The sequence below is a fragment of the Vulpes lagopus genome, chromosome 23 (genome assembly GCF_018345385.1).
Source record: "Vulpes lagopus strain Blue_001 chromosome 23, ASM1834538v1, whole genome shotgun sequence".
NCBI classification, from domain to species: domain Eukaryota; kingdom Metazoa; phylum Chordata; class Mammalia; order Carnivora; family Canidae; genus Vulpes; species Vulpes lagopus.
In genome coordinates, this window is record NC_054846.1 from 29,799,958 (window position 1) to 29,826,268 (window position 26,311).

Consider the following 26,311-nt stretch of genomic DNA (forward strand, 5'->3'; position numbering starts at 1 on the left):
GGTATTAACATTAATATAATCAGGAAATACTGTTATCAAACCTATAGACTTTATTCAAATTTTACCAGTTGTCTTACTGATATCCTTTTTCTGGCCCAAGATCCAATCCACAATCACACGTTGTCTTCACTTGAAGAATGCTAACCAGTTATTTTGTAGATTATCCCTCAATTTGAGTTTGTCTTAAATTCTTGATGATTAAATTCAGGTTATATATTTTTAGCAAAAATAACACCAAAGTCAGTCATGTGTCCTCAGTGCATTGTATTAGGAGGTATGTTATTTGTCCCCTTGACATTGCTGAGTGGTGACATACGGCATTACTGCTTTGTAACATCTGTAACAATACTGCTTTACAAAGTGGTTATGCTGTTTTTCATTCCTTGTAGCAATGTATGAGAGTTCCCCTATGACAGTTCCATTTGTTTCACACATCTTGACTGACACTTGTTATTGTCAGGTTTTTTAACTTCAGTAGATGTGTAGTAATAATCATTATGGTATTAATTTGATTTTCCCCAATGGCTAATGATGTTTAGTATCTTATAATGTGGTTTTTGGAAGTATTTGTCCAAATATTTTGTCCATATTTAAAACTGGGAAGTTATCTTCATACTGAATTGTAACAGATCTTTATTTTGCATATAAGCCCTTTGTCAGATACGTGTTTAACAGATAGATTCTCCCAGTCTTTGGATTGCTTTATTTTAATTGTGTCTATTGAAAGTAAAATTTATTCTGATGAAGTCCATTTTATCATTTTTTTCTTTTCTAGTATGTGTTTTTTATGTGTTCTGGTTTTTTTTTTTTTCCCAAAAACTTATTTAAGTGATCTTTATGCCTCACATGGGACTTGAAATTACCTCCCTTAGGTCAAGAGTTGCATGTTCTACTGATTGAACCCTCCACGCACCCCTCTTGAGTGTTCTGTTTAAACTTCGCCTAATCTTTTGTCACAAAGATTTCTCTTTTGTTTCCTTCTAAAAGATTAATATTTTATTTCTTACACTTAGGTTTTATGATCCAATTCATGTAGTGTGAGAGGATAGTAGACATTTGTTTTTTATTTCCAATTAGGTATCCAGTTGTTCCAGTATTATTTGTTGAAGACCGTCTTTTCCTCCCATTGAGTTATTTTGGTACCTTTGTTTTGAAAATCAATTGACCATTTAAGTGTATCTGTTTCTGGACTCCCTCTTATTGCAGTGATCTTTTTGTCCATCTTGACATGAATATCACACTGTCTTGACCACTGTGGCTTTATAGGAAGTTTGATGCAGGTAGTGCAAGTCCTGTCTACCTTGTTCTTTCTTGTAAAGATTGTTTTGGTTCTTCTGGGTCCTTTGCCTTTCCACATAAATTTTAAAATCAGCCTGTCACCTTTTTCAAAAGGACTTGTTAGGATTTTGATTGGGATTGCTATGAATCTGTAGCTCTATTTGAGGAGAGTTGTCATCTCAATATTGAGCCTATCCATTCCATGAATATGGCGTATCTTTTCATTTAATTAAGTCATATTTAATTTCTGTTACCAGAGTTTTGTAGTTTTCATTGAATATATCATGCTTATCTTGTGTTATGTTTTATTTCTAGCATTTTTTATGTGATTATAAATGGGAGTGGTTTTAAAAAAATTTCGCTTTCTAATTCGTTGCTGGCATATGGAAATATAGTTAGTGGACTTTTATGTAATGACCTGGAAACCTGTGACCTTACTAAAGTCATTTTCTACTAGCTGCTTTGTAGATTTTTAGAGTTTTTCTAAGATCATATTGTATGCCTTATGCTTTTAGTTTACTTTGTTCATTTTTTTTTTTTTTGTTATATTTTGAGTTGAGAATTTAACTGAACAAGTGTTCATTCTTCCATTTTTATTGGCCAAGTTTCTAGTATAAGATTTATCTCTAAGTATATAAAGTATATTCTGTAGTGTTTTAATTAAGCTGAAATTAATTGTGTTTGCTAGGGCTGTCATAATAAAGTACTACAGTCAGGATAGTTTAAACAGTAGAAATTTATTTTCTAATAGTTCTAGTTGCTAGAAGTTTGAGATCTCAAGATGTTGGTAGATTTAGTTTCTCCCAAGGCCTCTTTTGTTGGCTTAAAGATGGTTACTTCCTTGCTCTGCCTTCATACAGTCTTTCCTCTGTGTGGGTGTGTCTCTAGTACCTTTCCTTCTTATGAGAATGCCAGTCATACCAATTAGGACCTACCCAGATAGCCTCATTTAACCTTAGTTACCTCTTTAAAGTCCTGTCTCCAAATACAGTCACATTCCAAAGGACTGTGGTTGAGACTAACATGTGAATTATGGGGAGACACAGCTCAGTCCATAACAGGTTTTTCAGTTTCCAGGTAGGAGGGCTTTGTTTTTATTTTGTTAATTTCTAGTTTTATTTTTTTATTATTTTTAAAAGATTTTATTTATTCATGAGAGACACAGAGAGAGGCAGAGACACAGGCAGAGGGAGAAGCAGGCTCCATGCAGGGAGCCTGATGTGGGACTCGATCTAGGGACTCTAGGATCATGCCCCGGGCTGAAGACAGGTGCTAAACCGCTGAGCCACCCAGGGATCCCAGTTTCTAGTTTTATTGCATTGTAATCAGAGAGTATTGTTTCTATTATTTCTACTTTATGGAATGCACTAATATCTTTTTGTGACCAACAAGAATTTTTTTTTTTAAATTTAAAATCCTTTTAAAATATTTAAAATCCTTTTAAAATATTTAAAATTCTAAATAATTTTCCATGTTTTTAATTTATAGGTAACTATGAATTTTATAAGCTCATTGTAAGGGTGGGGCAGCCTCCTGAAACACACAATACTATTAGAAAATAATTTTGTTATTTAGTCTATTGAGGAAGAAACCACTTTAATGAGGATAAGAGACTGGTATCTAATTAATAATTTAGGACAGGAGTAAGGTTAAGCAAGTAATATACCAGGGTAAAAAATTAAGGAAGACACTCTTCTATGTCAGTAACGAACATGCAGAAGCTCTAAAGTGAATCTTAAATTTTACACTTCGCTTTGTACCTGTATTACATCATTGGTTTTTGTTACTGCTACATAAGGATTAGAAAAGAAAGTGTTCAATTAAAAGAGTAAGTCATGATGATGATGATGATGATGATGATGTTGTTGTTTCTGTTAGTCCTTGCATTTCTTGTGGTTTTCTTCACAAAGATGGTTGTATTATTTGGCATATAGATAATTATAATAGTTACTTCTTAATTGTGAATTGTGGTTTTAGCACTTAAAAGGGCTTTTTTTGTCATTTAATGTCATTTGCTTGGATTCTGCATTGATATCATTACTCCTGTTTTCTGGTGTGCGTTTATTCATCCCCTTATTTTTAGTCTTTCTGAATCATTCTGTGTTTTAAAATGTGTCTTGTATGTGTAGCAAATAGTCGTGTCTTGCTGTAGAGCCCTTTAGAGATATTTTTATTTTAATGTATGAGTTAAGTTCATTTATATGGAGTAAGCCCATACCCACTGTGTGGGCATTTTGTCTTCTATTTATGGAAAGAAGGTGGTTTTGTGTGGCTTTATTTGTTCTCTTTGCTTTTCCGTATTATTTTGCAGGACATATGGATAGCACAGAATTAGACATCTGCTTTTATCTTCAGCTACCTGGAAGTCCCTATGTCTGCTTTTTAAATTTCTAAAATCTTAAATGACTTCATAATTACATAGATTAAGGTTGAGAGGTTTTTAAAAATCATGTTAATTAAGGTATATGTTTTGGGACAAGGTTTGTTTTTTAATTAAATTTTAAATTCTAGTATAGTTAACATACAGTGTTATTATATTAATCTCATTACTCGGGAAAAAATTACCTCAGGCAGAGAGAGATGTATTGTTTACTCATGTCAGTTTTTGTGAACAATTAATTTAAATGTTGACTGCTACAATTCTAGAATCATAAATCTGTAATGGATTTTCAGATCCAGTTTTGTCTTCCTTTTTGCTTTTAGGTGAGTACATTTTTTTTAACTGTTCTAGATGCATAAAGTTTTTGTTTGTTTTATTTTTCCTTGACAGTTTCTAGATAGGAGAGAGACACTCTTCTCAAAAAAACCACTCTAATGTTTTATCCCATTATGGTCCCACAGTTTAGCCAGTTAGGGTCTTTTCTGTGAGAATTAACCCTGTTTCTCCTGGTTTGGTTTGGCTTCTCTTTACATAGTGATAGATGTTAAGCAAACTATTGTTACTTGAGACAATAATGAATGTGGCCCTTAGGGAGTTTTTTTGCTATATAAAACAGCATCCATTTCTTTGGCTTTTCTTTAACGGAAATCATTTTCTGTTCCATTAGTCACTTTGATAATTTTTTAATCTCTTCACTTTCTCTAGATCATTTATAATGTATAATTGACCCCAACTCATTTTAAAATATGGATGTAGTAACCAACATAAAACATAGCAGAACAAGTAATTTGCAAAATTTATATATATTTTTTCAGTGGTCTACAATTGTTTTTCAAACATGGCAGTTCCGATTTTCTGATTTATAAATCTAGCTACATAAACCAGGTCTATTTTGGTCACTTAATAAACTAATCATAATTGCAGTTTGTCTTATTTAAAATTTATAATAGGTCAGCAAGAGACTACTTATAGAGAAAAAGGTCTTGCTTAAGGAACCGAAAAGTCTAAATCATATAAACCAGAAGTATTCATTTATTTACACACAAGTATCTGTGATAAGTAGGATTAATCACTGCTTTGGCAGATGGTTTAAATTATTAATTACATACCAGTTTCACGTCCTATTAAAGTGGTTACTTCTTCACTAAATAACAAAATTATTATTTTAATAGTATTCTGTGTTTCAGAAGGCTGCCCCACCCCACAATGAGTTTATAAAACTCCATTTCCTGCAAATTAAAAACATGGAAAAATTATTTAAAATTTTAAAATATTTCTAAAAGAATTTTATTTATTTATTTATTTTTAAAGATTTTTATTTATTTATTTATTCATGAGAGACACACAGAGAGAGAGAGAGGTAGAGACACAGGCAGGGAGAAGCAGGCTTCTCACAGGAAGCCCGATGTGGGACTTGATCCTGGGACCAGGGTCGCACCCTGAGCCAAAGGCAGACTATCAACCATTGAGCCACCTGTGTGTCCCTTAAAAAGAATTTTAAATAAGAAAGTGTTTAGTCAACTTTTGGTTATGACAGTAATGCACCTCCAACTAACTCAAGTGAAGAAAAGAGTCTTGACAGACGTAAATTGTGGAAAGGACAGGGACTATACTGGTCTCATAGACACCTGGATCTAGAAACCTACCTTCCTTTCATGTCTCTCTTCTACGTCTTAGGTCTGTTTCTTTCTTACTGCATTTGAAGGCAAGACTTTATTTTTAAGATCAAAGAAGATAGGAGTCTTACTTGATGTAAATCAGAAAAATCTAGAAAAGATGTTGGGCCTGGTGTATGCCCATCTCTAGGTCCATTACTATGGCCAGGGGGATAGGGTACTCTGACTTAGCCTAGGTTTCATGCTTATTTCAGAGTGGTGGGAATGGAGGAAGTACAGTTTGTTATCAGAAGTGAGAGGAGACATGTTGGGGAAATAGCAATTACTAGCTCAAGGAAAGGGAATTTGATCATTTGAAGTAATCCTGTAGGGAATCCCATATTTTTTGCATTGCTTAAAAGTCAGAGTTCTATTTTCCATCTATGGCTTTCTAATTTTTTCAAAAACATTGAAAAAAATTTATCTGTTTAATTACCTCCTTTCTATTTATATTTCATCTTTATATATTTTTAAGATTTTATTTATTTATTCATGAGAGAGAGAGGCAAAGACACAGGCAGAGGGAGAAGTAGGCTCCCTACAGGAAGCCCGATGTGGAACTTGATTCCAGGACCCTGGGATCACTACCTGAGCCAAAGGCAGACGCTCAACCACTGAGCCACCCAGGTGCCCCTATATTTCATCTTTAGATGAATTATCTGTTGTATATCATCTTAGTAGGGAGGAGGGGACTTCTCCTTGGCCAGTTGGACAAGTTCTGTTCCATTTTGAACTGCAAAGGAAATAATAGAATTTGTGGCAACATTTGAAGGACCAGATGGTTCTTGTGTTATGTCCTTGCTGGTGTTCTGGTCATTTTAGCCTAATTGTGGCTCTCTAGTTTCCTGTAGATTTAGTGAGTTTCATACTTACCCAGCAAAGTCTCTTTTTGCTTATAATGGCAAGAGTAAGAATGTGGGTGTCTGATACGTTATTACTAGTCACATAGAGCTATTTAAATCAAACTTTAATTAAAATTTTTAAAAAGTAAAAATTTAGTTCTTCAGTGGCACTCTATGAAATGTATGATCACCATATGTAGCTAGCTAGTGGCTATCATATTCAGTGGTACAAATTATAGAACATGTCCAAATCATTAAAAAAATATCAAATAGTGCCATTGGACTGTAAATTCTTTAAGGGTAGGAATTCAGTTTTTGTTATTCTCCGGTATATGTGTAACACTTAAGGACTAGGCTTAGCATTTGTAGATAGTAAATATTTGTTGAATGTTGAAATGACACGCATGAGCTGCATGCCACAGAAAACCTAGGCAATAATCATAATTAGCTGCCTATACTTTGAAGAGAACTTGGAATGACTCCCATCTCACTGTTACTCCTGTGGTTTCTGTTTAAACTTTTCTATAGCTCCATTCTATGTTGTATCTTGGACCTCTGGTCTACCATTTAAAAATACAAAGTACTTGATCTCATAGTTTCTCATTTGGCAGCTTATTCATCCTTCACCTCTTGATTTCTCCTCACCGCTAACCCATTAAAGCTGTCTTTTCAGCAGTTTTTGCTGTAGTCTCCGAAATCTCTATTCCGTTATTGATAATTTTTTTTCCCATCTCTACATTTTTAAAAAATACACCCTCACTGAACCCTGACTGTTCTGGCAACCCTTTTAATTGGAATTATTGTTCCTTTCTCTCTCCTGCAACTAGGGACCAAGAAGGAAATCTGTTTGTGAACCCCACTTTTGCTTCTATACAGTCATTTGACTAACTTGGGTTAAAATGGTTTTGCTTTTGATATTCATTGTATCCATCTTATTCCTAATTCCTTCTCTGTCAATGACTAACCTACAACATGTTCCCTGACAGTCGCTGAAGACCTTAACTTCTGGCTCAATTTGTTTTTATTTTCTATCCTTTGTCATTGTTCTTTGTGACTAAACCATTCATATTGTTGACCCATCTAACACCTTAGCCTTACAGTTTATCCTCTCTCGGTATTATTTCTCTTCATTCTACTTTAGTAGCCCCTCCACTTAGCCATATCTTGGACTTTGTCATCCCTTAGAATTGATCACTTCAAAGACATATTTTTTTTTCTCTTATCCACTTCAGTTTCACTGAAGACACTGAAACTTGATACTCAAATTGGTATTGATACTAGTTCTTATACTTTTTTTCTTCTTCTAGTCTGTTAGCCTGGCTCCCTTGCTTCCCATTCAGCTTGGAATCTATTTGTCCATTATTCGACATGCTCTCAATTGTATCTGAGCAAAAGCTCCTGGATGTAAATTCTTTCAACTTCTCACTGACAATTTCTATATCCTCATCCATTCTCTCCTCCTTTTCTATTTTAATGAAGATATTCATTCTCCCTTTACTTCTCAAGAGTTCTGAATCCCATCCCTTTTGTTTCCTCTAGAGTCTTGCTTCATTATCTTTTTCTTTATCTGTGTCTAATTTCTTTACCTCAGACTCTTACTTTACCTTCAAGGTCTAGCTCAAATTACATTTCTCTTAGGTAGCCTTTACTAATACTCCCCCTTTTTATAGAGAGAGAGAGAGACAGAGAGAAAGAGAGAGAGAGAGAGGAGTGGGGGAGAGGGACAGAATCTTAAGCAGGCTCCATGCATGGCATGGAGCCCTACATGGGGCTCAGTCTCCTAACCCTGAGATCATGACTTGAGCTGAAATCGAGAGTCGGAGGCTTAACCAATTGAGCTACCCAGACGCCCCTGCCTTTACTGATATCCTAATGAAAGTTAATTGCACTTTCTTCTACTAGTAGTTTTTAGTTCTACTTTAAGACTTGCTTTGTTTTGATTTGTTGTGACATACCTTAAATATTCAAAACCTTTTCATCAAAAGATACTTTATTCCTAAGTGTAGCATTGCCTTTTGAAATAATTTGTTCTAAACTCTTCTGTTACTGAGATTAAGACCATTGAATTTATTCCTAAATCCTAATCAGCTCTATAAATTTTTTTTTTTAGATTTTATTTATTTATTCATGAGAGACACAGAGACAGGTAGAGACATAGGTAGAGGGAGAAGCAGGCTTCCTGTGGGGAGCCTGATACAATCCCAGGACTCCGGGATTATGACCTGAGCCAAAGGCAGACGCTCAACCACTGAGCCACCCAGGTGTCTCAGCTCTATTAATTTTTATTTATGTTAAATTCCATATCTCTTACAATCCTAACTGTAATGATCTCATATCATGGACTAATTTTCTTTTTAAAAAATTCATATTAGTTGTAGATTCTGACCCTACATTGCTTTGTGAACTGAAGAATACTTTGTATGTCATCTTTTATAGTCTACCATAATTGTGTTCTTACTCCTTTCATATTTTAATGAAAATCAAACACTTTATCATTGGTTTCTTTTGCTTCAGTGTTTGTAGGGAATTATTTCCTTTCTTACCTACATCATTTATTTAGAAAGAATTGAGGCCACATTGTTTTCTTAACAGGATCTTGTTTCTTACTGACTTACCAAGTATATCCAAAGTCCTGGCCAGAGCTAAGATTTACTTGGGGCCTAACTTTCTAGCTCTGGACCTAAGCTGGGACCCACAGTGTTCTCTCCTCTGTTTCTATTGTCATGATTTTGTAGACAGAATCCTTTATTAACTCCATAATCTAAAAGCACCAAGTTAATAACATCTATAAACATTTAAGGGTGAAATGCACAGGAAGTTTGACAAAGTATTAATGTAGCTGGAATTAGAACAGTATGACTAATACTGTTAAAGGAGCGAAGTAAGAGCAAAACTGACCCTTTTCCTTCAGATCTATTGTTTCTGGCATTCATATGTAAATATCTCCGGAAGCATTGGGTCTTAATGGTTTCATCCATGTCATATTGCCCAGATTTTCAGATTTAAATGTCTAACCCAGGATTTAGGTTGGTTCATTCAGTTCATCTACAAATATTTATTGAACACTTATTAGTGTTTAAAGCGTAGCCCTAAAGCATTGTCTTCCCAATAAGCAGTTCTAATTGGGTTAATAAGACATGCTGATAGTGCCAAACTATAATAATAAATGCCAAATGGCTTGTATTTCAGATAAGTGTTTGAAGGATTTTAAAAAGGGAGTGGTCAAGAGCATATCCTATCACATATTGGTATATCCTGTTAGCTTTAAGTCTTTTTCATGTGATTAGTCATTTGGTTACCAGAGGTGCTCTACATTTTAAGGTTCTGCTTAAAAATATATCATTCCCGGGCAGCCCAGGTGGCTCAGCGGTTTAGCACCGCCTTCAGTCCAGGGCATGATCCCAGAGACCCGGGATCAAGTCTCGCATCGGGCTCCCTGCATGGAGCCTGCTTCTCTTCTACCTCTGCCTGCGTCTCTGCCTCTCTCTCTCTCTCTCTCTCTCTCTCTTTCTGTGTGTGTGTGTCTCTATGAATAAATAAGTAAATCTTTAGAAAAAAAAATCATTCCTTTTGAAAAGGACACCCATTGTGTAAATATCTCAGGGATGAAAGCTCATCATATGTTTTATAGAATACACTATGTCTTATACTAGATAATTTTCTTAAAATTTTTAAACTTAAAATCCGTAAAATTGCTGCATGTTGAAGTGGGAGAGGAACACTTACTTGGATTAGAAGACCTGAGTCCTGTCTTCATTTGGCTGGTTGGTAGCTAATATGATTTGGGCCTGAGCCTTAATCTCTTTATCAGTAAAATTGAAATGACTTTGCTTACTTTCATAGAATTATTGTGAGAAATTACTACAGTAAAAAATGACCAGCCTTGGGGCAACTGAGTGACTCAGTCAGTTAAGCATCTGCCTTTGGCTCAGGTCATGATCTAAGGGTTCTGGGATCTAGCCCTATGTTGGGTTGCATGCTCAGCGTGGAGTCTGCTTCTCCTTCTCCCTTCGTGCATGTGCGCTCTCTCTCTCTCTTGCTGTTCTCTCTCAAATAAATAAAATTTAAAAAGAAAAGACCAGCCTTAATTAAATACCTATTTTACTATAGATGTCCAAGTAGGCATTAAAGATACATTGAAAAGCTCCATAATCTGGTAGGAAACAAGTGAGATAACTATGTCTGAAAGCTGTGAAATATTATATGGTGATAAAGATGGCTTCTCCCACACTAGACGACTTTCTAATGCCTTAACAACACATTGTGCACTCTTCTACCAAAGGCCATCTGTTCAGGTTGTTCTCTATCTTTATCAAAATTCTACTCATCAAATTTATATCTCCATGTAAGCAGTCTCTTGTCTTAGACATACTTGGTTTCTCATCTTCCCTTTGCCAGTAGTTTGTAGATTTTTCCATAGCAAAGCAGAAATTTCTTACATCTTGGTTATGTACGCTTAGCTGCCTGAAGTCAAAATCTTTATCATTTTATCTGCCACTTAGCAAGCACAATGCCTGGTGTCAATATGGGTACTCTAAAATGATTGTCTAATTCATTGAGATATATGAATTATGGTTTCTTAATAATGTTTTCTGTTGGTATGATATTTAGGTTAAAACTTCAACAACAAATGGTGAATATTGAAAATGCAGAGAAAGAAAAAAATGAAAATTCTGACCTGAAACAGGTATGATTTTAGCAAACATTTTGCTTTTATTTCTTTAAGTGCTTCTTTAAATCTGTATTTTGAATGTATGTGTTTTTTTTAATTGAAGTATAATTAACATACAGTGTTGTATTAGTTTGAGGTATACAATATGATCTTTCAACAATTCTATACATTATTCAGTGTTCATCATGTTAAGTATATATTCATTTTTTTTCCATCACAGTAACTGTACTCTTAATCCCCTTTATCTGTTTCACCCATCTGCCCTCTGGCAACCACCAGTTTGTTCTTTGTGTTGAAGGGTCTAATTTTTTTGTGTCTTTTTTTCTTTGTTTTGTTTCTTAAATTCCACATAGGAGCGAAATCCTATGGTATTTGTGTGACTTATTTCACTTAGCATTTTACCCCATAGGTACATCTATGTTATTGCAAATGGCAAGGTTTTATTCTTTTTTATGGCTAGTAATATTCCAGTGTGTGTGTGTGTGTGTGTGTGTGTGTGTGTGTATATGACATGTTTTTTATCAATTAATCTGTGGATGGACACTTAGGTTGCTTATGTGTGTGTGTTGAATCTATTTCATGTACTGGTATTCTGAAAATATAATCATTACAACTGATATGTATTGAGGTTGATAAAATATGTTTAAACCTCCTAAAGCTCTAGTTAGTAAGCTGCTTTTCTTAAGCACTGTTTTTTCTTAATGTTTTTATATGCTCTGTCCCAGAGTGAATTTTTTAAAATTGTAAAGAACAATATTTTAATATTCTGATTTTAAAAATTGATTAGAAAAAAAAAATTGATTAGAAATAAAATCTAAGTTTTAAGTTTCCTGTGGGATTGACTTGTAACTTTTTATTTCTTATTCCATGAGCTGCATCTTATTATATCCCTGTTAAATGTGAAATCTAAAAGCTATATTTAAGGAAGGAAATTTATATTTTAATTAAAGTTATTTGGGTTAAAGAAAAATGTATATGGGCAAAACATGGAAGAGTGTTCTTTCCTGGATTCTATTTTCTTTTTAAAGTTATGAAGTAGTGAAGATTCCATTTTTAGGATTTATGCTTGCAAGCTAGCTGGCATTGCTCTGCATAAGCAGTTGTGGTTTCTAAGTCTTGACTAGGAGGACATAATGCCTGATACTCTTGAAAGAAATTTTTTTTAAGATTTTATTTATTTATTCAGGAGAAACGCAAAGAGAGAGAGAGAGGGGGGGGGGGCAGAGACATAGGCAAAGGGAGAAGCAGTCTCCCCAGGATCCTTGGGATCATGACCTGAGCTGAAGGCAGACGCTCAACCACTGAGCCACCCAGGCGTCCCTGAGAGAAATTATGTAGTACCATTGGTATTGGGCTTTCTGTCATTTATTAGATAACAAGCGGTATTATGCTCTTTTGAAAGTTGCTTGTTCAGTCAGCTGTAATACAGATTTAATATTTACAACTCCAGTTAAAAATAAAGATGAATAGTTTTTCATGGGGAAATTTGTTCTAGAGTATAAATCTGAGACATATCATTTTACTTTATTCTGACAATTGCTCTTTGAACATATACAGTCCTATCTTACTTGGCTTTGCTACCTCCAGGAAGTGCTGTGATTATTTTGCATTTATTTAACTTATTGTGTAAAGAATCTGGTTTCTTTCAGCTCTTGAGTCTCATAATGGGTTCTTTTGATCCAGAGTCTCTTGATTCTCTGCTTCCAACTTCTCTCAGAGAAAGGCTTAAGAGGTAGGAGAAGGTGGAAAAAAACCGAGTATTTGTTAATTAATTGGTAAAATAGCTTATGGAGGAAATAGGTATAACTGTGTTCCAAATGAAAATCATTTGGATGTAACTTAAAAGCCTGTTAATTTGTAACTAGATAATTAGCTACTTTTCATGAGAAAAAGTGCTCCCAGATAAAAGTACATTAAGATGGAAAGAAAAACCTGAGTGACATTTCTGGTTTGATAAATGCCTTTAGAGGGCAAGGAATCCTTGCCATTAATCAAGTTTCTTAGAATACCTTCCTTCTGCCCAACACTGGATGTGTGGTGGAATGCTTAGAAACCACTTAAAAACAATGTCTGAACAATCCTTTCTGTATTTATGACTCCCAGTGATTTAGAAAGAACTCATGGAAGGGTTGCTGATCATAGGGCACATGGGAGTGGAAGAACAGATTTCTGTAGCAGCTCTCCCAGCTGATGTGCTTTTAAAACCTGTTTTTTCCTAGGAGGCTAGAGGAAGTCCCATGGAGAATCTCTCTAATGGTGGATTCTCCTTTTTCCTCTACTTTCCTTCTTTTAACCCCTTTCTCCACTCCTAGTACCTGCTTATTTGGGGAATAAAAGGGGTGAGGACTTAGTGGCAGACTAAGGAATCTTGATTGTCTCTGGTCACATTAAGAAATTATCCTATACTACTGGATCCTGATGCTATTGGCTATTTATTATTTAATTTCAGAGCGTCCTCAAGGACACTTCATTTGGGCCGGGCATTTGTAAAGGAAGGTGTTTACTGTCCTCTGCCTCTCTCACACACTATTACATACGTGGCCTTCATGTTTCTCTTCTTTCTTTTCTTTTAAGCAAATCAGTAGTTTGCAGATCCAAGTGACTTCACTTGCACAGTCAGAGAATGAGTTGCTGAATTCGAACCAAATACTGAAGGAAATGGTGGAGAGGTTAAAACAAGAATGCCGAAATTTCAGAAGCCAAGCTGAAAAAGCACAGCTAGAAGTTGAAAGGTAGAGAGAGTTTGCTCTTTTTTATGTACAAACTATTTCTTCTTTCTGCTATATTATATGTAGTCCTTTTAGTGACGATTCCAATGTTGATTATGTTTTGGGACCTGGTTAAAATACCCTTTGACAGTGTACAATGGTTATTAGGTAATGTACTTTCTAGAGAATGAGCTTTATGAACTCTTGAAAAAATTTTTTTAAGGCATTTAGGACAGAAGACTTTAAAAAAGTTTTTTTTAAAGATTTTATTTATTCATGAGACACACACACACACACACACACACACTCACACTCACACACACACACAGAAGCAGAGACACAGGCAGAGGGAGATGCAGGCTCCATACAGGGAGCCTGATGTGGGACCTGTTCCTGAGTCTCTGGGATCAGGCCCTGGGCCGAAGGCGGTGCTAAACCCCTGAACCACCCAGGCGTCCCTGGGACAGAAGACTTTTAAAAATTCTGCCTAACCACAGTATTCTGAAAATCCTCAGAGAAACACCCTTTATTCACTGAATAAACAAATACATTAATATATTTTTTACTTCAGATATCTAATTATTCTTCTGAATGCCAGAGAATCAGAAAAAAAATTTTTGTGACTTGGAAAACTTCCTAAAATTAGAACTATAATCTCTTGGATTATTCCTTTGAGAAGTTCGTTTATTTGTTTAGTTTTTGGTCTTGAAATTTGTTAGTAGTAGACCGTGTATAGTAAACTGGCAAGGAGATGATTTAGGTGATGTTCAAGATCTTACATTCTCTGAAAATTTTGTTTAGATATGATAGAAAACTATTTTGTATATGGTATGTCTTTATAACATGTTAGTATTCTATTTTTGTTTGAATCTACAAAACATTTTTCGGATTTTCTCTTTCTGAAGGCTACTTTGCCACATAAAACTTTTTTCCTTCAGTTTCTCATTATTTCGTGTTTAAAGGCTTTCCATGGTTTCACACATGTGAATTACAAGAAAGTAAGCAAAGCATTTTCCATAATGCGTTATGACATTCCACAGGGTCCAAATTATTTTGCTTATATTTTGCAAAAAAATTGAAATTTATATCTTGGAATCATCTCAAGTGTTTGATTAAAATGCAGTTAAGAATATACAGTATAGGTAGCAAATTTATGTAATTGATCATTGGTTTCTGAATGTTACTCATAGGATTATATAGTAGAAAATAGTTCGATGAAGTGTCAGTCAAATATGATTTTGGTCCCAGCTAAAACATTTAAAAGCCTGTATGACCTTAGATGTGTAATCTGACATTTTAGGGTTTATAAATCTCATTTGTACTGCCTATCTATAGTAATGATACTAAAAATTATGGAAGGTGTGCAGAAGAACTTTAAAGATATTAAGTTGTATGTTATCTTAAAATACTGTTAATATGAATTTTACTCTAGTCAGAAAACATCTTGCATTAAGACTTACCTGGGTTGATTTTTAACCAGCTTTATTAGACCCAGTTTTGTTTTTTTAATGTTTCAAGCTTTTTAAAAAAAATTCTAGTTAGTTAACATACAATATTAGTTTCAGAAGTAGAATTTAGTGATTCATCACATACGTATAACACCCAGTGCTCATCACAATAGCCCTCCTTAATATCTATTACCCTCGCTAGAGCCAGTTTTTTTGTTTGTTTTGTTTTGTTTTGTTTTGTTTTTGCTAGAGCCAGTTTTTATTGCTTGATGGTTAGAATGGTTCATAGCTGGTTATCAAGTGTTTATCCTGCTGTTAAGTAGTGTCAGTCTTTTTTTTTTTTTTTTTTAAATATTCACTTGAGAGAGCAGGAGCAGGCTGGGGGGAGTGGGCAGAGAAAAAGGGAGATGCTAACTCCCTGCTGAGCAGGAAACCAGATGCTGTTCCATCCCAGGACTCTGGGGATCATGACCTGAGCCAAAGGTGGACACTTAACTGACTGAGCCACCCACGTGCCTCCTAGGTGTGAGTCTTTAAGCAAATTCATTAACTACGTTCTAGGCCTCAGTTTGTTTATCTATAAAATGGAGATGATAGTAGTACCTAAATCAAGGGGTTATTGTGAAGAATAAATGGCATAGGACACAGGGTTCTAAGCACAGTGCTTGGTTCATAAGAAGTACTCAGTAATGAGAGAATTAGTAAATATGTGGCCATGCAAGAGTTCCCGCAGTTGGGTACCTAATAGTGTGGTGAAGCAGGTAATGAGCTTGATTATACTTGGGATAATATTTATTTAATCTTAAGAGTTAACTTCCATGTTTTGCATACATTCTTTTGACAGGACTTTGGAAGAGAAACAGATACAGTGGTTGGAAGAAAAGCATAAGCTTCAGGAACGTATCACTGACAGAGAAGAAAAGTATAATGAAGCTAAAGAAAAACTACAGCGAGCTGCAATTGCTCAGAAAAAGGCAAGTGATTCTTATTAAAATGATTTCGATAGAGTAAAACATAATTATTCTGGGAGAATAAAATGTAATTAAAACTGAGATTCTAGTGTATGTTTAATTTGATATTTAAACATGAGATTTTGCTGTCAACCTTGCAGAGATAAATTGGGAAAATGCAAACTGCTCAACAGGTTTATTTCTAAATTTCATGTTCAAGTTGGTTTTTCAGAGCTGACATACATTTTCCCACAGAATTTTTTCATTGATAAAGTTTCTAGACCAGCCCATGTAAGTCTTATTTAACTCATTTCTGCAATTAAATTACAGGGTGATTTGGTCTGTTTCAACTGTGCTTAACCAATAAACTTGTAACATCATTTTTGTGTTTAACATACTTTTTTGTTTCCAACTCAGGAATGTAGGAGCAAGTGTCTCCTTGCCCCAGGAGGAGAAACTAAGCCTTCTTCTCCTGGCTTCTGAAACAGCATGATAGTTACCACAGCTATGATCTTTTCCAAGTTTGCAATTGCAGGCATATATTTACTCCATAATCTAAAAACTTTGTTTTCTTGGAAATAGTTCAGGGCATCATAGAAATAATGTAATCAGATGATTTCATCTAGGTCAGTGGTTTGCAACTTTTTTTCTACTGCACAAACCCAAGGAATGTAGCATGGTCCCATCCATAACCATGACTCATGGTGCAGTGATTCAGCACTTATTTTCAGCAAGATTTGGTGCATGTGTGTGGAGATGGAGGTTGGGCGGATGGCATTAAAAAATCCCGTAAATGGTTTAATATGCTCCCATTTGATAAGTTCCATTAGTAAGGGCATTTGTTTTAGGGAGGCGAGAGGGTCTGAGATGAGAGGAAGGTACTTCTTAGGCATAGGCACACCAGTCTCTTAGTGTTTCTTGTTTCTCTTAGTGTTTATTGGAAAGGTTAGCCCTTCATATTTTCATAAGAGAAGAGAACTCTATATCATTTAGGTATTCTGATTTTGGAAACCAAAGACTCTGTTCCTAGTCACCTATTTATGGTTATTGGACATAACTAGCAAATGTGTCCTGAGAGTTGGAGTGACAATATGAGAAGTCTACAAGTCATTGTTTCTCCACTTTTTTGATTTCTGAATATTGCTTTTCTCTTCCCATAATGCTGGAAGTAGTATAACATTGAGATTAGAAAACAGCATTTATTATATAAGAATCTCAGTATTTTATACTCAAATGTAAACTTTTTTTCCCCTGTATGTATCATTTCATTTTCTTTCTGTCCATATAAGTACTGAGTGTTGTGTGGGTATTGATGGGATTTCAGTGAAGTGTTTTGTGGCTTGGGATGATCTTAGAAATTTTATTTATGGTTCCTTGTACTGTTTGAAGCCTAGAAGCATCTGAAGCCAGATTTTAGCCAAAAATCACTAGAAATTATAAGAGCTGACTTTATCTTTCACAGAGAAATATTTATGTTAAGGTTTTAGAGATTAGTATTCTAAAGATCAGATAGATTCTAATTACCACTGAGGTTAGTTTGGGTTGACTTCTTCTGGAGCAAAAGTGACATCCAGTGGTGAGATAGATTACCAACTTAATCATAGGTATACTAGAAATAAGGGAAGAACTGATAATCTAAGAACACTGGCAAAATAACCTTTCATCAATATTGTGACCTGTGGTGAATTTTCTTTGCTACTGAAATAGCAAAGAAATGATGGATGTGAACATAGGAAATATCCATATCATTTTTAAAAATGTGATCTGTGAGTTATGATTTTAAGTCCTAGAAAATTGTTCAGTTCAATGAATAATTATGACTCAGGGCTATCATCATCATGTGGGACACTTCCCTAGAGGCTTACAACTTTACATTAGTTAAAGTGGGAAGATAATATATGTGACATAGAAATACTATTAAAAGTCTGTAAGTATATATAAATTTAGGGGTGGGGGATTTTGGCATTCAGATAGTTTGTACAGGTTAGGGAACTGAAGTGGTAGGTAACCAAGATTATCTGACTAGTAAGATTTAATGCCATGACTCAGATTTACACTTTCTGTTCTAAATCCTGTGCTCTTTCTGTGCTGTTACTCTTTTAATTTCCCAGTTTCTTTGATTCCAGATACTTAAGTGCTTTTCTCTTCATTGTACCGTATGAGTCTTATTCCTTATGGCAGAATAATCCTCTAGAAAGTTAATTTCTTTAATTCAAACTCTTTCCCATTCAAGTTAAAGATAATGCTTCTATATGAAAATTTTGGTCGTAAGATTACATAAATATAAATCTTAAGAGTGCAATAGACTTTTTAAGTTCTTTAATAAAAATCATAACTTTCTTATTTAAAACAAGTCACAGAATACTAACTTTAGGGCAGAAATCAAAATCCTTTAGGGTTGTTTTCCTGTGAGTGATTCTTATAACTGGGATGTAGCAGCTTTGTTTTTCCCCTGAGGCTAGAAAAGATGGCTCACTGCCATCTGAGTTTGTTTATTTACAGCTCCAACCTCCTATGCACAAAACTTATGTCATTTCTGATAAGTGTTTCTAGGTAAAGTCTTTTTTTTTTTTTTTTTTGGTAAAGTCTTTATGTAATGATATTTTGATGTGTTGATTTGTTTGGAAAAACTTGACCAGGTATCTTGAGTTGAAATGCCTTTCTGTGATTGTTGGCTTCCCTGTATGTTTTTCTCTTATACATTGTTGATGTGTGAGTATGAAGAGAGATCTCTTGGTTTGAGCTGAATAAGTTGTACTTTTCCTTTTGAGGCACTTGAGATGACAACTTGTTATTTTTATTTTAAGGTATATTTCTCTGAAATTATTCTTGGCTAGATTACTGTTATGAGTGTTTTTGGGGAAAAATGAATTGTAGTCTTGAAGTTGTAAAATATCTGTTGAATATGTTGTGTGGCCTATCATTATATTATACACATAAGGAAAATAGAAGCCATGATTAATTCCTGCTTTTGATGACCATATAATCTAGTTGGAGAAATAAGATAACATGTACTATATGAAGAATACTAATGGTCACTCTCGGGTGATCTGTATGGACACTAAAGTTTGAGACCAGTGTCAGGGAGAAGAAAGCCTGAAGACCGATTAGGAAGCTATTTTAATAAAATGAGGTAAGAAGTCTGGAATTTAGGCTTGTGAAATGGGAGTGAAGGGGAAAAGTGACTCTTTAAAATTATTTTGAAGGAAAAAAGTTATAGAATATGGTGCTAAATAAGAGAAAAATATGAAGTGTTTTAGTTATGAAAGGATATAAATGGAGTTGTCATGATGGAGTGAAGAACACCTGTCAGGTGAGGAGTAGAAAGAGAAGATATATTCCACTAAACACGTGTCAGATCTGAACTGATGGCAGTTCTTCCTTGTACTCATGTCTTAGTCTCTTAAGTGAGGGTACTGTGCAAATAACTAGAAATAATGGGATGTAAAGCATAGAGATTAGTACTTCAGATTAGGATAAAGAATTAGACACTTGAGATTTTGCAAGTGTTTGAAGAATAAAAGGACTTAGAAGAATCAAAGAATTAAATGGACTTAGAAAGAGGAACTAGATTTAGTAGAGTGAAATGTGAAATACTTTATGTGGTGTCTGATTTCCTAACTGGGTCCTGGCTGATGTAGGTGCCACTTCACCCCCCGTCAATAGAGGTCATAGGGGTAAGAGCTATAGTATGGTGTTGTAGAAGCCACAGGAAAAGAATGGTATCAAAGATAAGTGGTCGTTTAGCATCATTACTGAAAAGAGTTCACTGAATCTGGCTAGAAGGTGGTAAAAGGGGAATCCCAGATTTGGTTCTTCTATTAGTGTTCTTTCGATTTTTCTGTTGTCCCTTTGTATTGTAATAGTATTTTTAACACCGAGGTACCCACTTGACAATCCTGTGATTGTATTGGACCACTGAAATCAAAATTAAAATCATTCCTTATAGCCAGTTTACCCTCTGAATTCTCATTTCTTTTAGTAGAATATCATTCTTCCTATCACTTAGGCTTCAAACCTTTGATTCATCCTGAGGGTTCCCTTCCCCCATATCTAGTCACTGTATTGGTTTCTAAGAGCTGCTACAACAAATTACTGCAAACTATGTGGCTTAAAACATCAGAAAGATATTGTTTCATAGTCCTGGAGGTCAGAAGTCCAAAATCAAATGCCTGTAGGGCCGTGCTCCCTCCAAAGGCTGGATCTGTTCCACACTTCTCTCCTAGCTTCTGGTGGTTGCTAGCACTCCTTGGTGTCCCTTGGCTGGTAGGCATATTATTTTATTCTGTCTCTTTGTCTTTATTTGGTGTTCTCCTTTTGCATCTTGTCTCTGTGTCCAGATTTCCCTCTTTTTATAAGTACACCAGTCATACTGGATTTAGGGGCTACCCTAATATAATGTAACCTCATTTTAACTTGATTTATCTGTAAAGACTCTTTTTCTGGAGAAGGTCACTCTAGAGTCTTTTACCAGCAACTAGTTTTCTAATTCTCTGGACTAGATTATCCAACCATTTAGTTAAATTTTGATACTACATCACATTCCACAAGGTAAAGGGTTCGATCTCAGGAGACTGCCTCTGTGTCAGATGCCAGGTCCGAGGCCACTGTACTTCTGACCAACTGGCTATGAATTGGAGGTTCTCATGACTTTTTTTCCAGTCTGATACTTTGCTAGACTACTCACAGAACCCAAGAAAACAAATTACTTACATTTACTGGTTTATTACAAAGGTTACAACTCAGGAACAGCCAAATGGAAGAGATGCATAGAGCGAAGGATTGAGGGCAAGCATGGCGTTTCCATGTGCTCTCTGAGTGTGCCATCCTCCTAGCAAATCAGTGTGCTCACTAACCTGGCAACTGTGTAGGTATCTTTGTTGAAGAGTTTTTATAGAGATTGATCTCCAATCCCCCTTCCTTCTGAGGAGTAGAGAGTTGGGGAATGCTACTGAAAATTCCCTCTCTCTTGGTCTTTCTGGTGGCCATCCCCATCTTGACAGCTATTTAGGGGCCTAACCTTAAGTTACCTTATTAGCATAAACTCAGGGGTAATTGAAAAGGGCTGGTTGTGAATTACAAAAAACACTGCTGTCACTCTGGAAATTCCAAGGATTGTAGGATCTCTGTGTTAGAAACCCAGGACAAAGACCAAATAAATTTTTTTTATATCATAGTCATGTTCTGAGGTTCTCAGAGGACATGAATATTTGGGAGACACTGTTCAATCCTTTACAGTCACTCGGGCCCATGAATTCTTTCTTTGTAATGTGTCTTGCATTTTTCCCCCTCCCCTCATTTCTTTTTATTCCTGTTGTTAACATCCTAGCTCACTCAGGCTCTATCCACTAGACGGTTGCTCTGTATTCATTTAGCCAATTTACTCAACAGATTTATTGAGTACCTACTTATGTACCAGTTTTGTTCACTGGGATACAGAAATAAAAACTGTGCTGAGGAGCTTACATTGCAGTGTGTGGGTGACAGTAAAAAAATATTTTTCAGGTGGAGATATGTGCTAAGAGGAAAACTAAGGGGAATAGAGGATGCTCTTTGAAATAAGTGGTCAGGGAGGGCTTCTCTGATAACACCTGAGCAGAGACCCAAAGGAAAGGAGGAAGGATGCCATATTTATGTAGGGGAACAGTGTTTCCAGACACGATGGCAAGTAAAAGAGGCAGAAGTCTGCTTGGTATGTTGGAGTACAAGGAGGGAGAGTTAGGTCACTGGAATAGAGACAGAAGTAGTAGGAGGCCAGGTGATGTTTTTATTCTTTGGTTTTTATTCTGAATGTGAGAGGAACACACTAGAGAATTCTAAATTGAAAAATAATATAATCTGCATTATGTATTTAGAAGAATCTCTGGCTGTTGTATAGAGAGACAAATAGTGGAGTGGTGGTCAGATTCTGTTTATATTTTAAAGGTGGGGGTTTACAGTAGTTGTAGGGCATGAAAAATATAAATTAAATATGACTAAGATACTGGACTTGAACACTTAGTTAAAATAGAGTTGCCATTACTGACATTGGACAGAAGGAAAAGGGTTTGGCAAAATACAGATACTTCTTTCGGACATGTTAGCTCTTTGAGATACCCATTAGATTTCCAGGTGGAGATGTTCAGTAGTCTGGTATAGATACCTGAATCAGGAATTCAGGAAGGAAGACTGGACTAGGGATAAAGACTTGGGAGTCATCATTGCATAAATGATATTGAAAGCAAAGGGATTGAATGAAGTCAGCTAGGAAGTAAAGGAAGACTGAGAAGAGAGTGGGTCTGAGGATTGAACTTTGAGGAATGCCAAAGTTTAGAAGTTGAGAAGAAAAGGAGGAGACTGAGAAGAAGTGGTAGGAGGACCAAGAAGGTTCTAGATGCCAAATGAAGAAAAGACTGTGAAGAGTGTCGGTGTTAGAGATATGAGGACAGACAAGAAGTTATAAAAAAAAAAAAAAAAAAAGTAAGAGTTTGGGAGAATGATTAGATAAGGGGAAATTAGGATTGTCAGCACAGTGCATAGCTGTGGGTGTGTTTACCAACTGTGTTCAATTGTGTAGGCCCAGATGTGCAGTCAGTAGAGTTGTATTTAATAAATGTCAAGTTTTGAAGAAAAGTGGAACTCGAGTCACGATATTGAGGGTGTCTGTAAAGAAATGATTATAGTGATGGAGTCTGAGATACTCATTGGGTCTTTTAGTCAACCAACCAGCCAGTGCTCCTATTGCATTCTAGCCCATTTCTTGGCATCTCGTAAGTGATTAGTAAATGGTTGGGTGTTTTACAGTGATGAGAATGAGGACAACATTGTCCTGAACCCTGGCATCAAGCCTATCTCCATCTTTGCCTCTTAGGAGGCAAACTTTGGAGTCTATCTCATACACTGATGCCATATCAAATTTCACAAAACAATGTCTTTTACTTATCAATCCCTTGCCTAGAGAACCTTCAGGGAAAACCACGTCTCCAGAGTATTATAGATTCTCCCTAATTCATTTCTTATCCTTTCTAGAAAGCCCTTTCTCATGATTTGGTACTTATAGGCTGGAATTCTCTTCAGAAATACCTATGTTTTATATTACCTATAGTTTATATAAGGCCCAGTGTAATGTGCACTCAGTGTGTGTGTGTTATGTGTATATATATTTGATTAAGATTTGATGATGAAATAAGAAAATTGCATATGCAGTTTAAATGAGCAATAAAAATGAAATGAAGAAATATGACTAGATTTTAAGATTGCAGGTTTATATAATCATACAATAATGAAATATTGAGCATTTCCATCTTTAAAGTGTCTGCTAACTAGTTGGACTAAAATTCCTAAAAGGAGCATATGCTTCTGATGGTGACAGACTAGGAAATATGTGGATAAGCTCTCCACATGAAAGCTAGAAGAATCGGACAAAGTATTTTAAAAAATATCGCCATGGAGAGCAGTGAAGAATTAGGAGGCCAAGATCCTGGAGAGGGAGGAAACCTAGAGGTGAGCAAGGCCTGTGAAGAGTTGCTTTTCCTTTAGAGGAAACTGCTGATTCTAGAAGAAATAGTTGAGAGGCTGAGGAGTGAAGCAAAGCTTTTGACAACTTCACAGGGCTTGGGGAACAAAAATTGGAGTTCAGAATCTGCCAGAGAGAAGATCTCAGGTCTAAGTACACTAGTGTTTTGGGTTGGGACCCCAAAGGGGAAGGATATATTCTTGGACTAAGAATGAAGTGAAACTAGCCTGGCCTTTGCAAGAATTGAAACATAGCTTGCAAAGATAATGTCAGTCCTTCTAATTAGATTAAATTTACCCAAAATATTAGTTTTCTAGCTGCCTGCAAGAAGCAAATGTAAATCTACTTTAAGGGAAAATAACATTAAAGACTTCAAATTATTTCATAGTTTATATAATAAAAGCTAAAAATAAGCATAAATAAAATATAATATAACCATAAATACACTACATACCTATTAGAATAGCTAAAATCTGAAATACCAACTGTACTAAACACTGGCAAGAATATGGAACAAATAGGAACTCTGATTCATTATGTGGAATTAGAATATAGTACAGCCATTTATTTTGGAATACACTTTGGTAGATTCTTACAAAGTTAGACATAGTCAAACCATACCATCCAGCAGTCATGCTCCTAGATATTTATCCACATGAATGAAAACTTATGTTCACATACACATTTATAGCAGCTTTATTCGTTATTGTCAAAACTTGGAAGTAAGCAAGATGTCCTTCAATAGGTAAATGGATTATGGGATCCCTGGGTGGCGCAGCGGTTTGGCGCCTGCCTTTGGACCAGGGCGCGATCCTGGAGACCCGGGATCGAATCCCATATCAGGCTCCCGGTGCATGGAGCCTGCTTCTCCCTCTGCCTGTGTCTCTGCCTCTCTCTCTCTCTCTCTGTGACTATCATAAATAAAAAAAAAAAAAATAGGTGAATGGATTAAAAAAAAGACTGTTATGTCCATACAATGGATATTTTTATTTAGTGATAAAAAGAAATGAACTGTCAGGCAATGCAAAGACATGGAGGAACCATGCAAAGACATGGAGGAACGTGCATATTGCTAAATGAAGGAAACCAGTCTGAAAAGACTATATGCTATATGATTTCAACTGTATGACATTCTGGAAAAGGCAGGACTGTGGAGACAGAAAAAACCCCGGTGATTGCCATGGGTGGTGGGGGTAAGATGTAGAGGGTAGGGATGAATAGGTAGACGAAGGGAATTTTGTAGGGCTGTGAAACTATACTATATAATACCATGATAGTGGATACATGATATAATGCATTTGGCAAAGCCTGTAGAACTGTACAACACCAAGAGTGAAACTTAATGTCAAATGCAGACTGTAGTTAATAATAATGTTTCAATATTGGTTCATTAATTTTAATAAGTGTACCACACCCATTTAAGATGTCAATAATAGGAGAAACTGTGATGGGGGGAATATATGAAAACTCTCTACTTCCTGTTATATTTTTCTATAAACCTAAAACTGCCCTAACTATTAATAAAGAATAATCATCATCATCCCAGTCACACGAGGAAATAAGATAACATGGAAAATCAAGAGAAATGCTAACCAATATAAAGAGACTCCCCAATAGAGGATCTAGGCAATGGAGTTTAACAGATAAAGACTTTAAAATTACCATGTTATTATATGTTTAAAAAATACAAGCTTGAGAATTGCTCCAGAAAACAAAACCATTAAAATAATTAGCAAGGTTAGTACTAAAACAATAACTGAATTACAAACTTGTTGTATAGATTTAACTGCAGATATCATCGTCATCCTCAAGATACGACCAGAGATAAATGAAATAAAATATACATTAGGGAAATTTAAAATACCAACAGCTGATTTTTTTTAAAAAGAGTGATAAAATTGATAAAGCCTTAGACTCATTTTTTTCCTAATTCACCACAAAATAGGTAGGTGAACAGAGATACACAATATCATGAATGAAAGAGGGATATCACTATATATATTTTCTTCAAGATTTTATTTTTAGATAATCTCTACACCCAACATGGGGCTCAAATTACAACTCCGAAATCACCAGTGGCATGCTCTACCGATTAAGCTGGCCTAGTGGCCCTCTTAAAGGCATTAGAACAACAAGAATATTACAAAAACAGCTATGCTAATTATGCAGTTTAGATGAAATGAACCAATTCTTTGAGGAACATCTTAACTAATACAGAAAGAATTAGATAATCTGAATAGTCCTGTATCTGTTAAGCAAATGGAAACCATAATTTAAAACCTCCTATAGAGAAAATGCCTGACTCATTTGGCTTCACTGATAAATTCTTCCAAATACTTAAGGAAGAAATAATACCATTCTTGACATAAACTTTCCCAGAAAATAGGAAAGAGAGGAAGACATCCCTACCTATAAGGTTAGAACCCAATACTGTCATTATAAGAAAAAAAAATTACATCATAAACAGATATAAAAATCTTAAGTACTAGCAAATTGAATCCAGTGATATATAAAAATGATAATATATCATGAACATGTAGGGTTTATTCCAGGAATATAAGGTAGCTTAACATTCAAAATTGATTAGTATAATTCAACACTGTAATAGAACAAAGAAGAAAAACTATCATGATCATCTTAATAGACACAAAAATAATTGGCAGAATTCAACACCCTTTAATGATACATTCATTAAAATAATAATAGAAGGGATATTGTAACTATAAAAGTTCTATATCTAACATCATACTTACTTATTAAATAATTGAATGCTTCCCTTTATGCACCCAAGCTCAGGAACAAGGGAAGTATGTTCACTATCACCATTTTGTTTAACATTTTATGAGAGGCCCTGGCTAGCATAATAAGACAAGAAAAAGAAAT

General features: G+C 35.3%; 1 protein-coding gene across 3 annotated transcripts in view; it reads left to right on the plus strand.

Moving 5' to 3' along the window:
- Positions 1 to 26,311, plus strand: part of CEP83 (centrosomal protein 83) — a 119,191-nt gene that overhangs the window by 85,708 nt on the left and 7,172 nt on the right. For all 3 annotated transcript variants that reach the window (XM_041738318.1, XM_041738320.1, XM_041738319.1), the window contains 3 exons: positions 10,767 to 10,842; positions 13,402 to 13,559; positions 15,828 to 15,957. In XM_041738318.1, the coding sequence (XP_041594252.1) occupies positions 10,767 to 10,842; positions 13,402 to 13,559; positions 15,828 to 15,957 (364 nt within the window). The remainder of the gene's footprint in view (positions 1 to 10,766; positions 10,843 to 13,401; positions 13,560 to 15,827; positions 15,958 to 26,311) is intronic.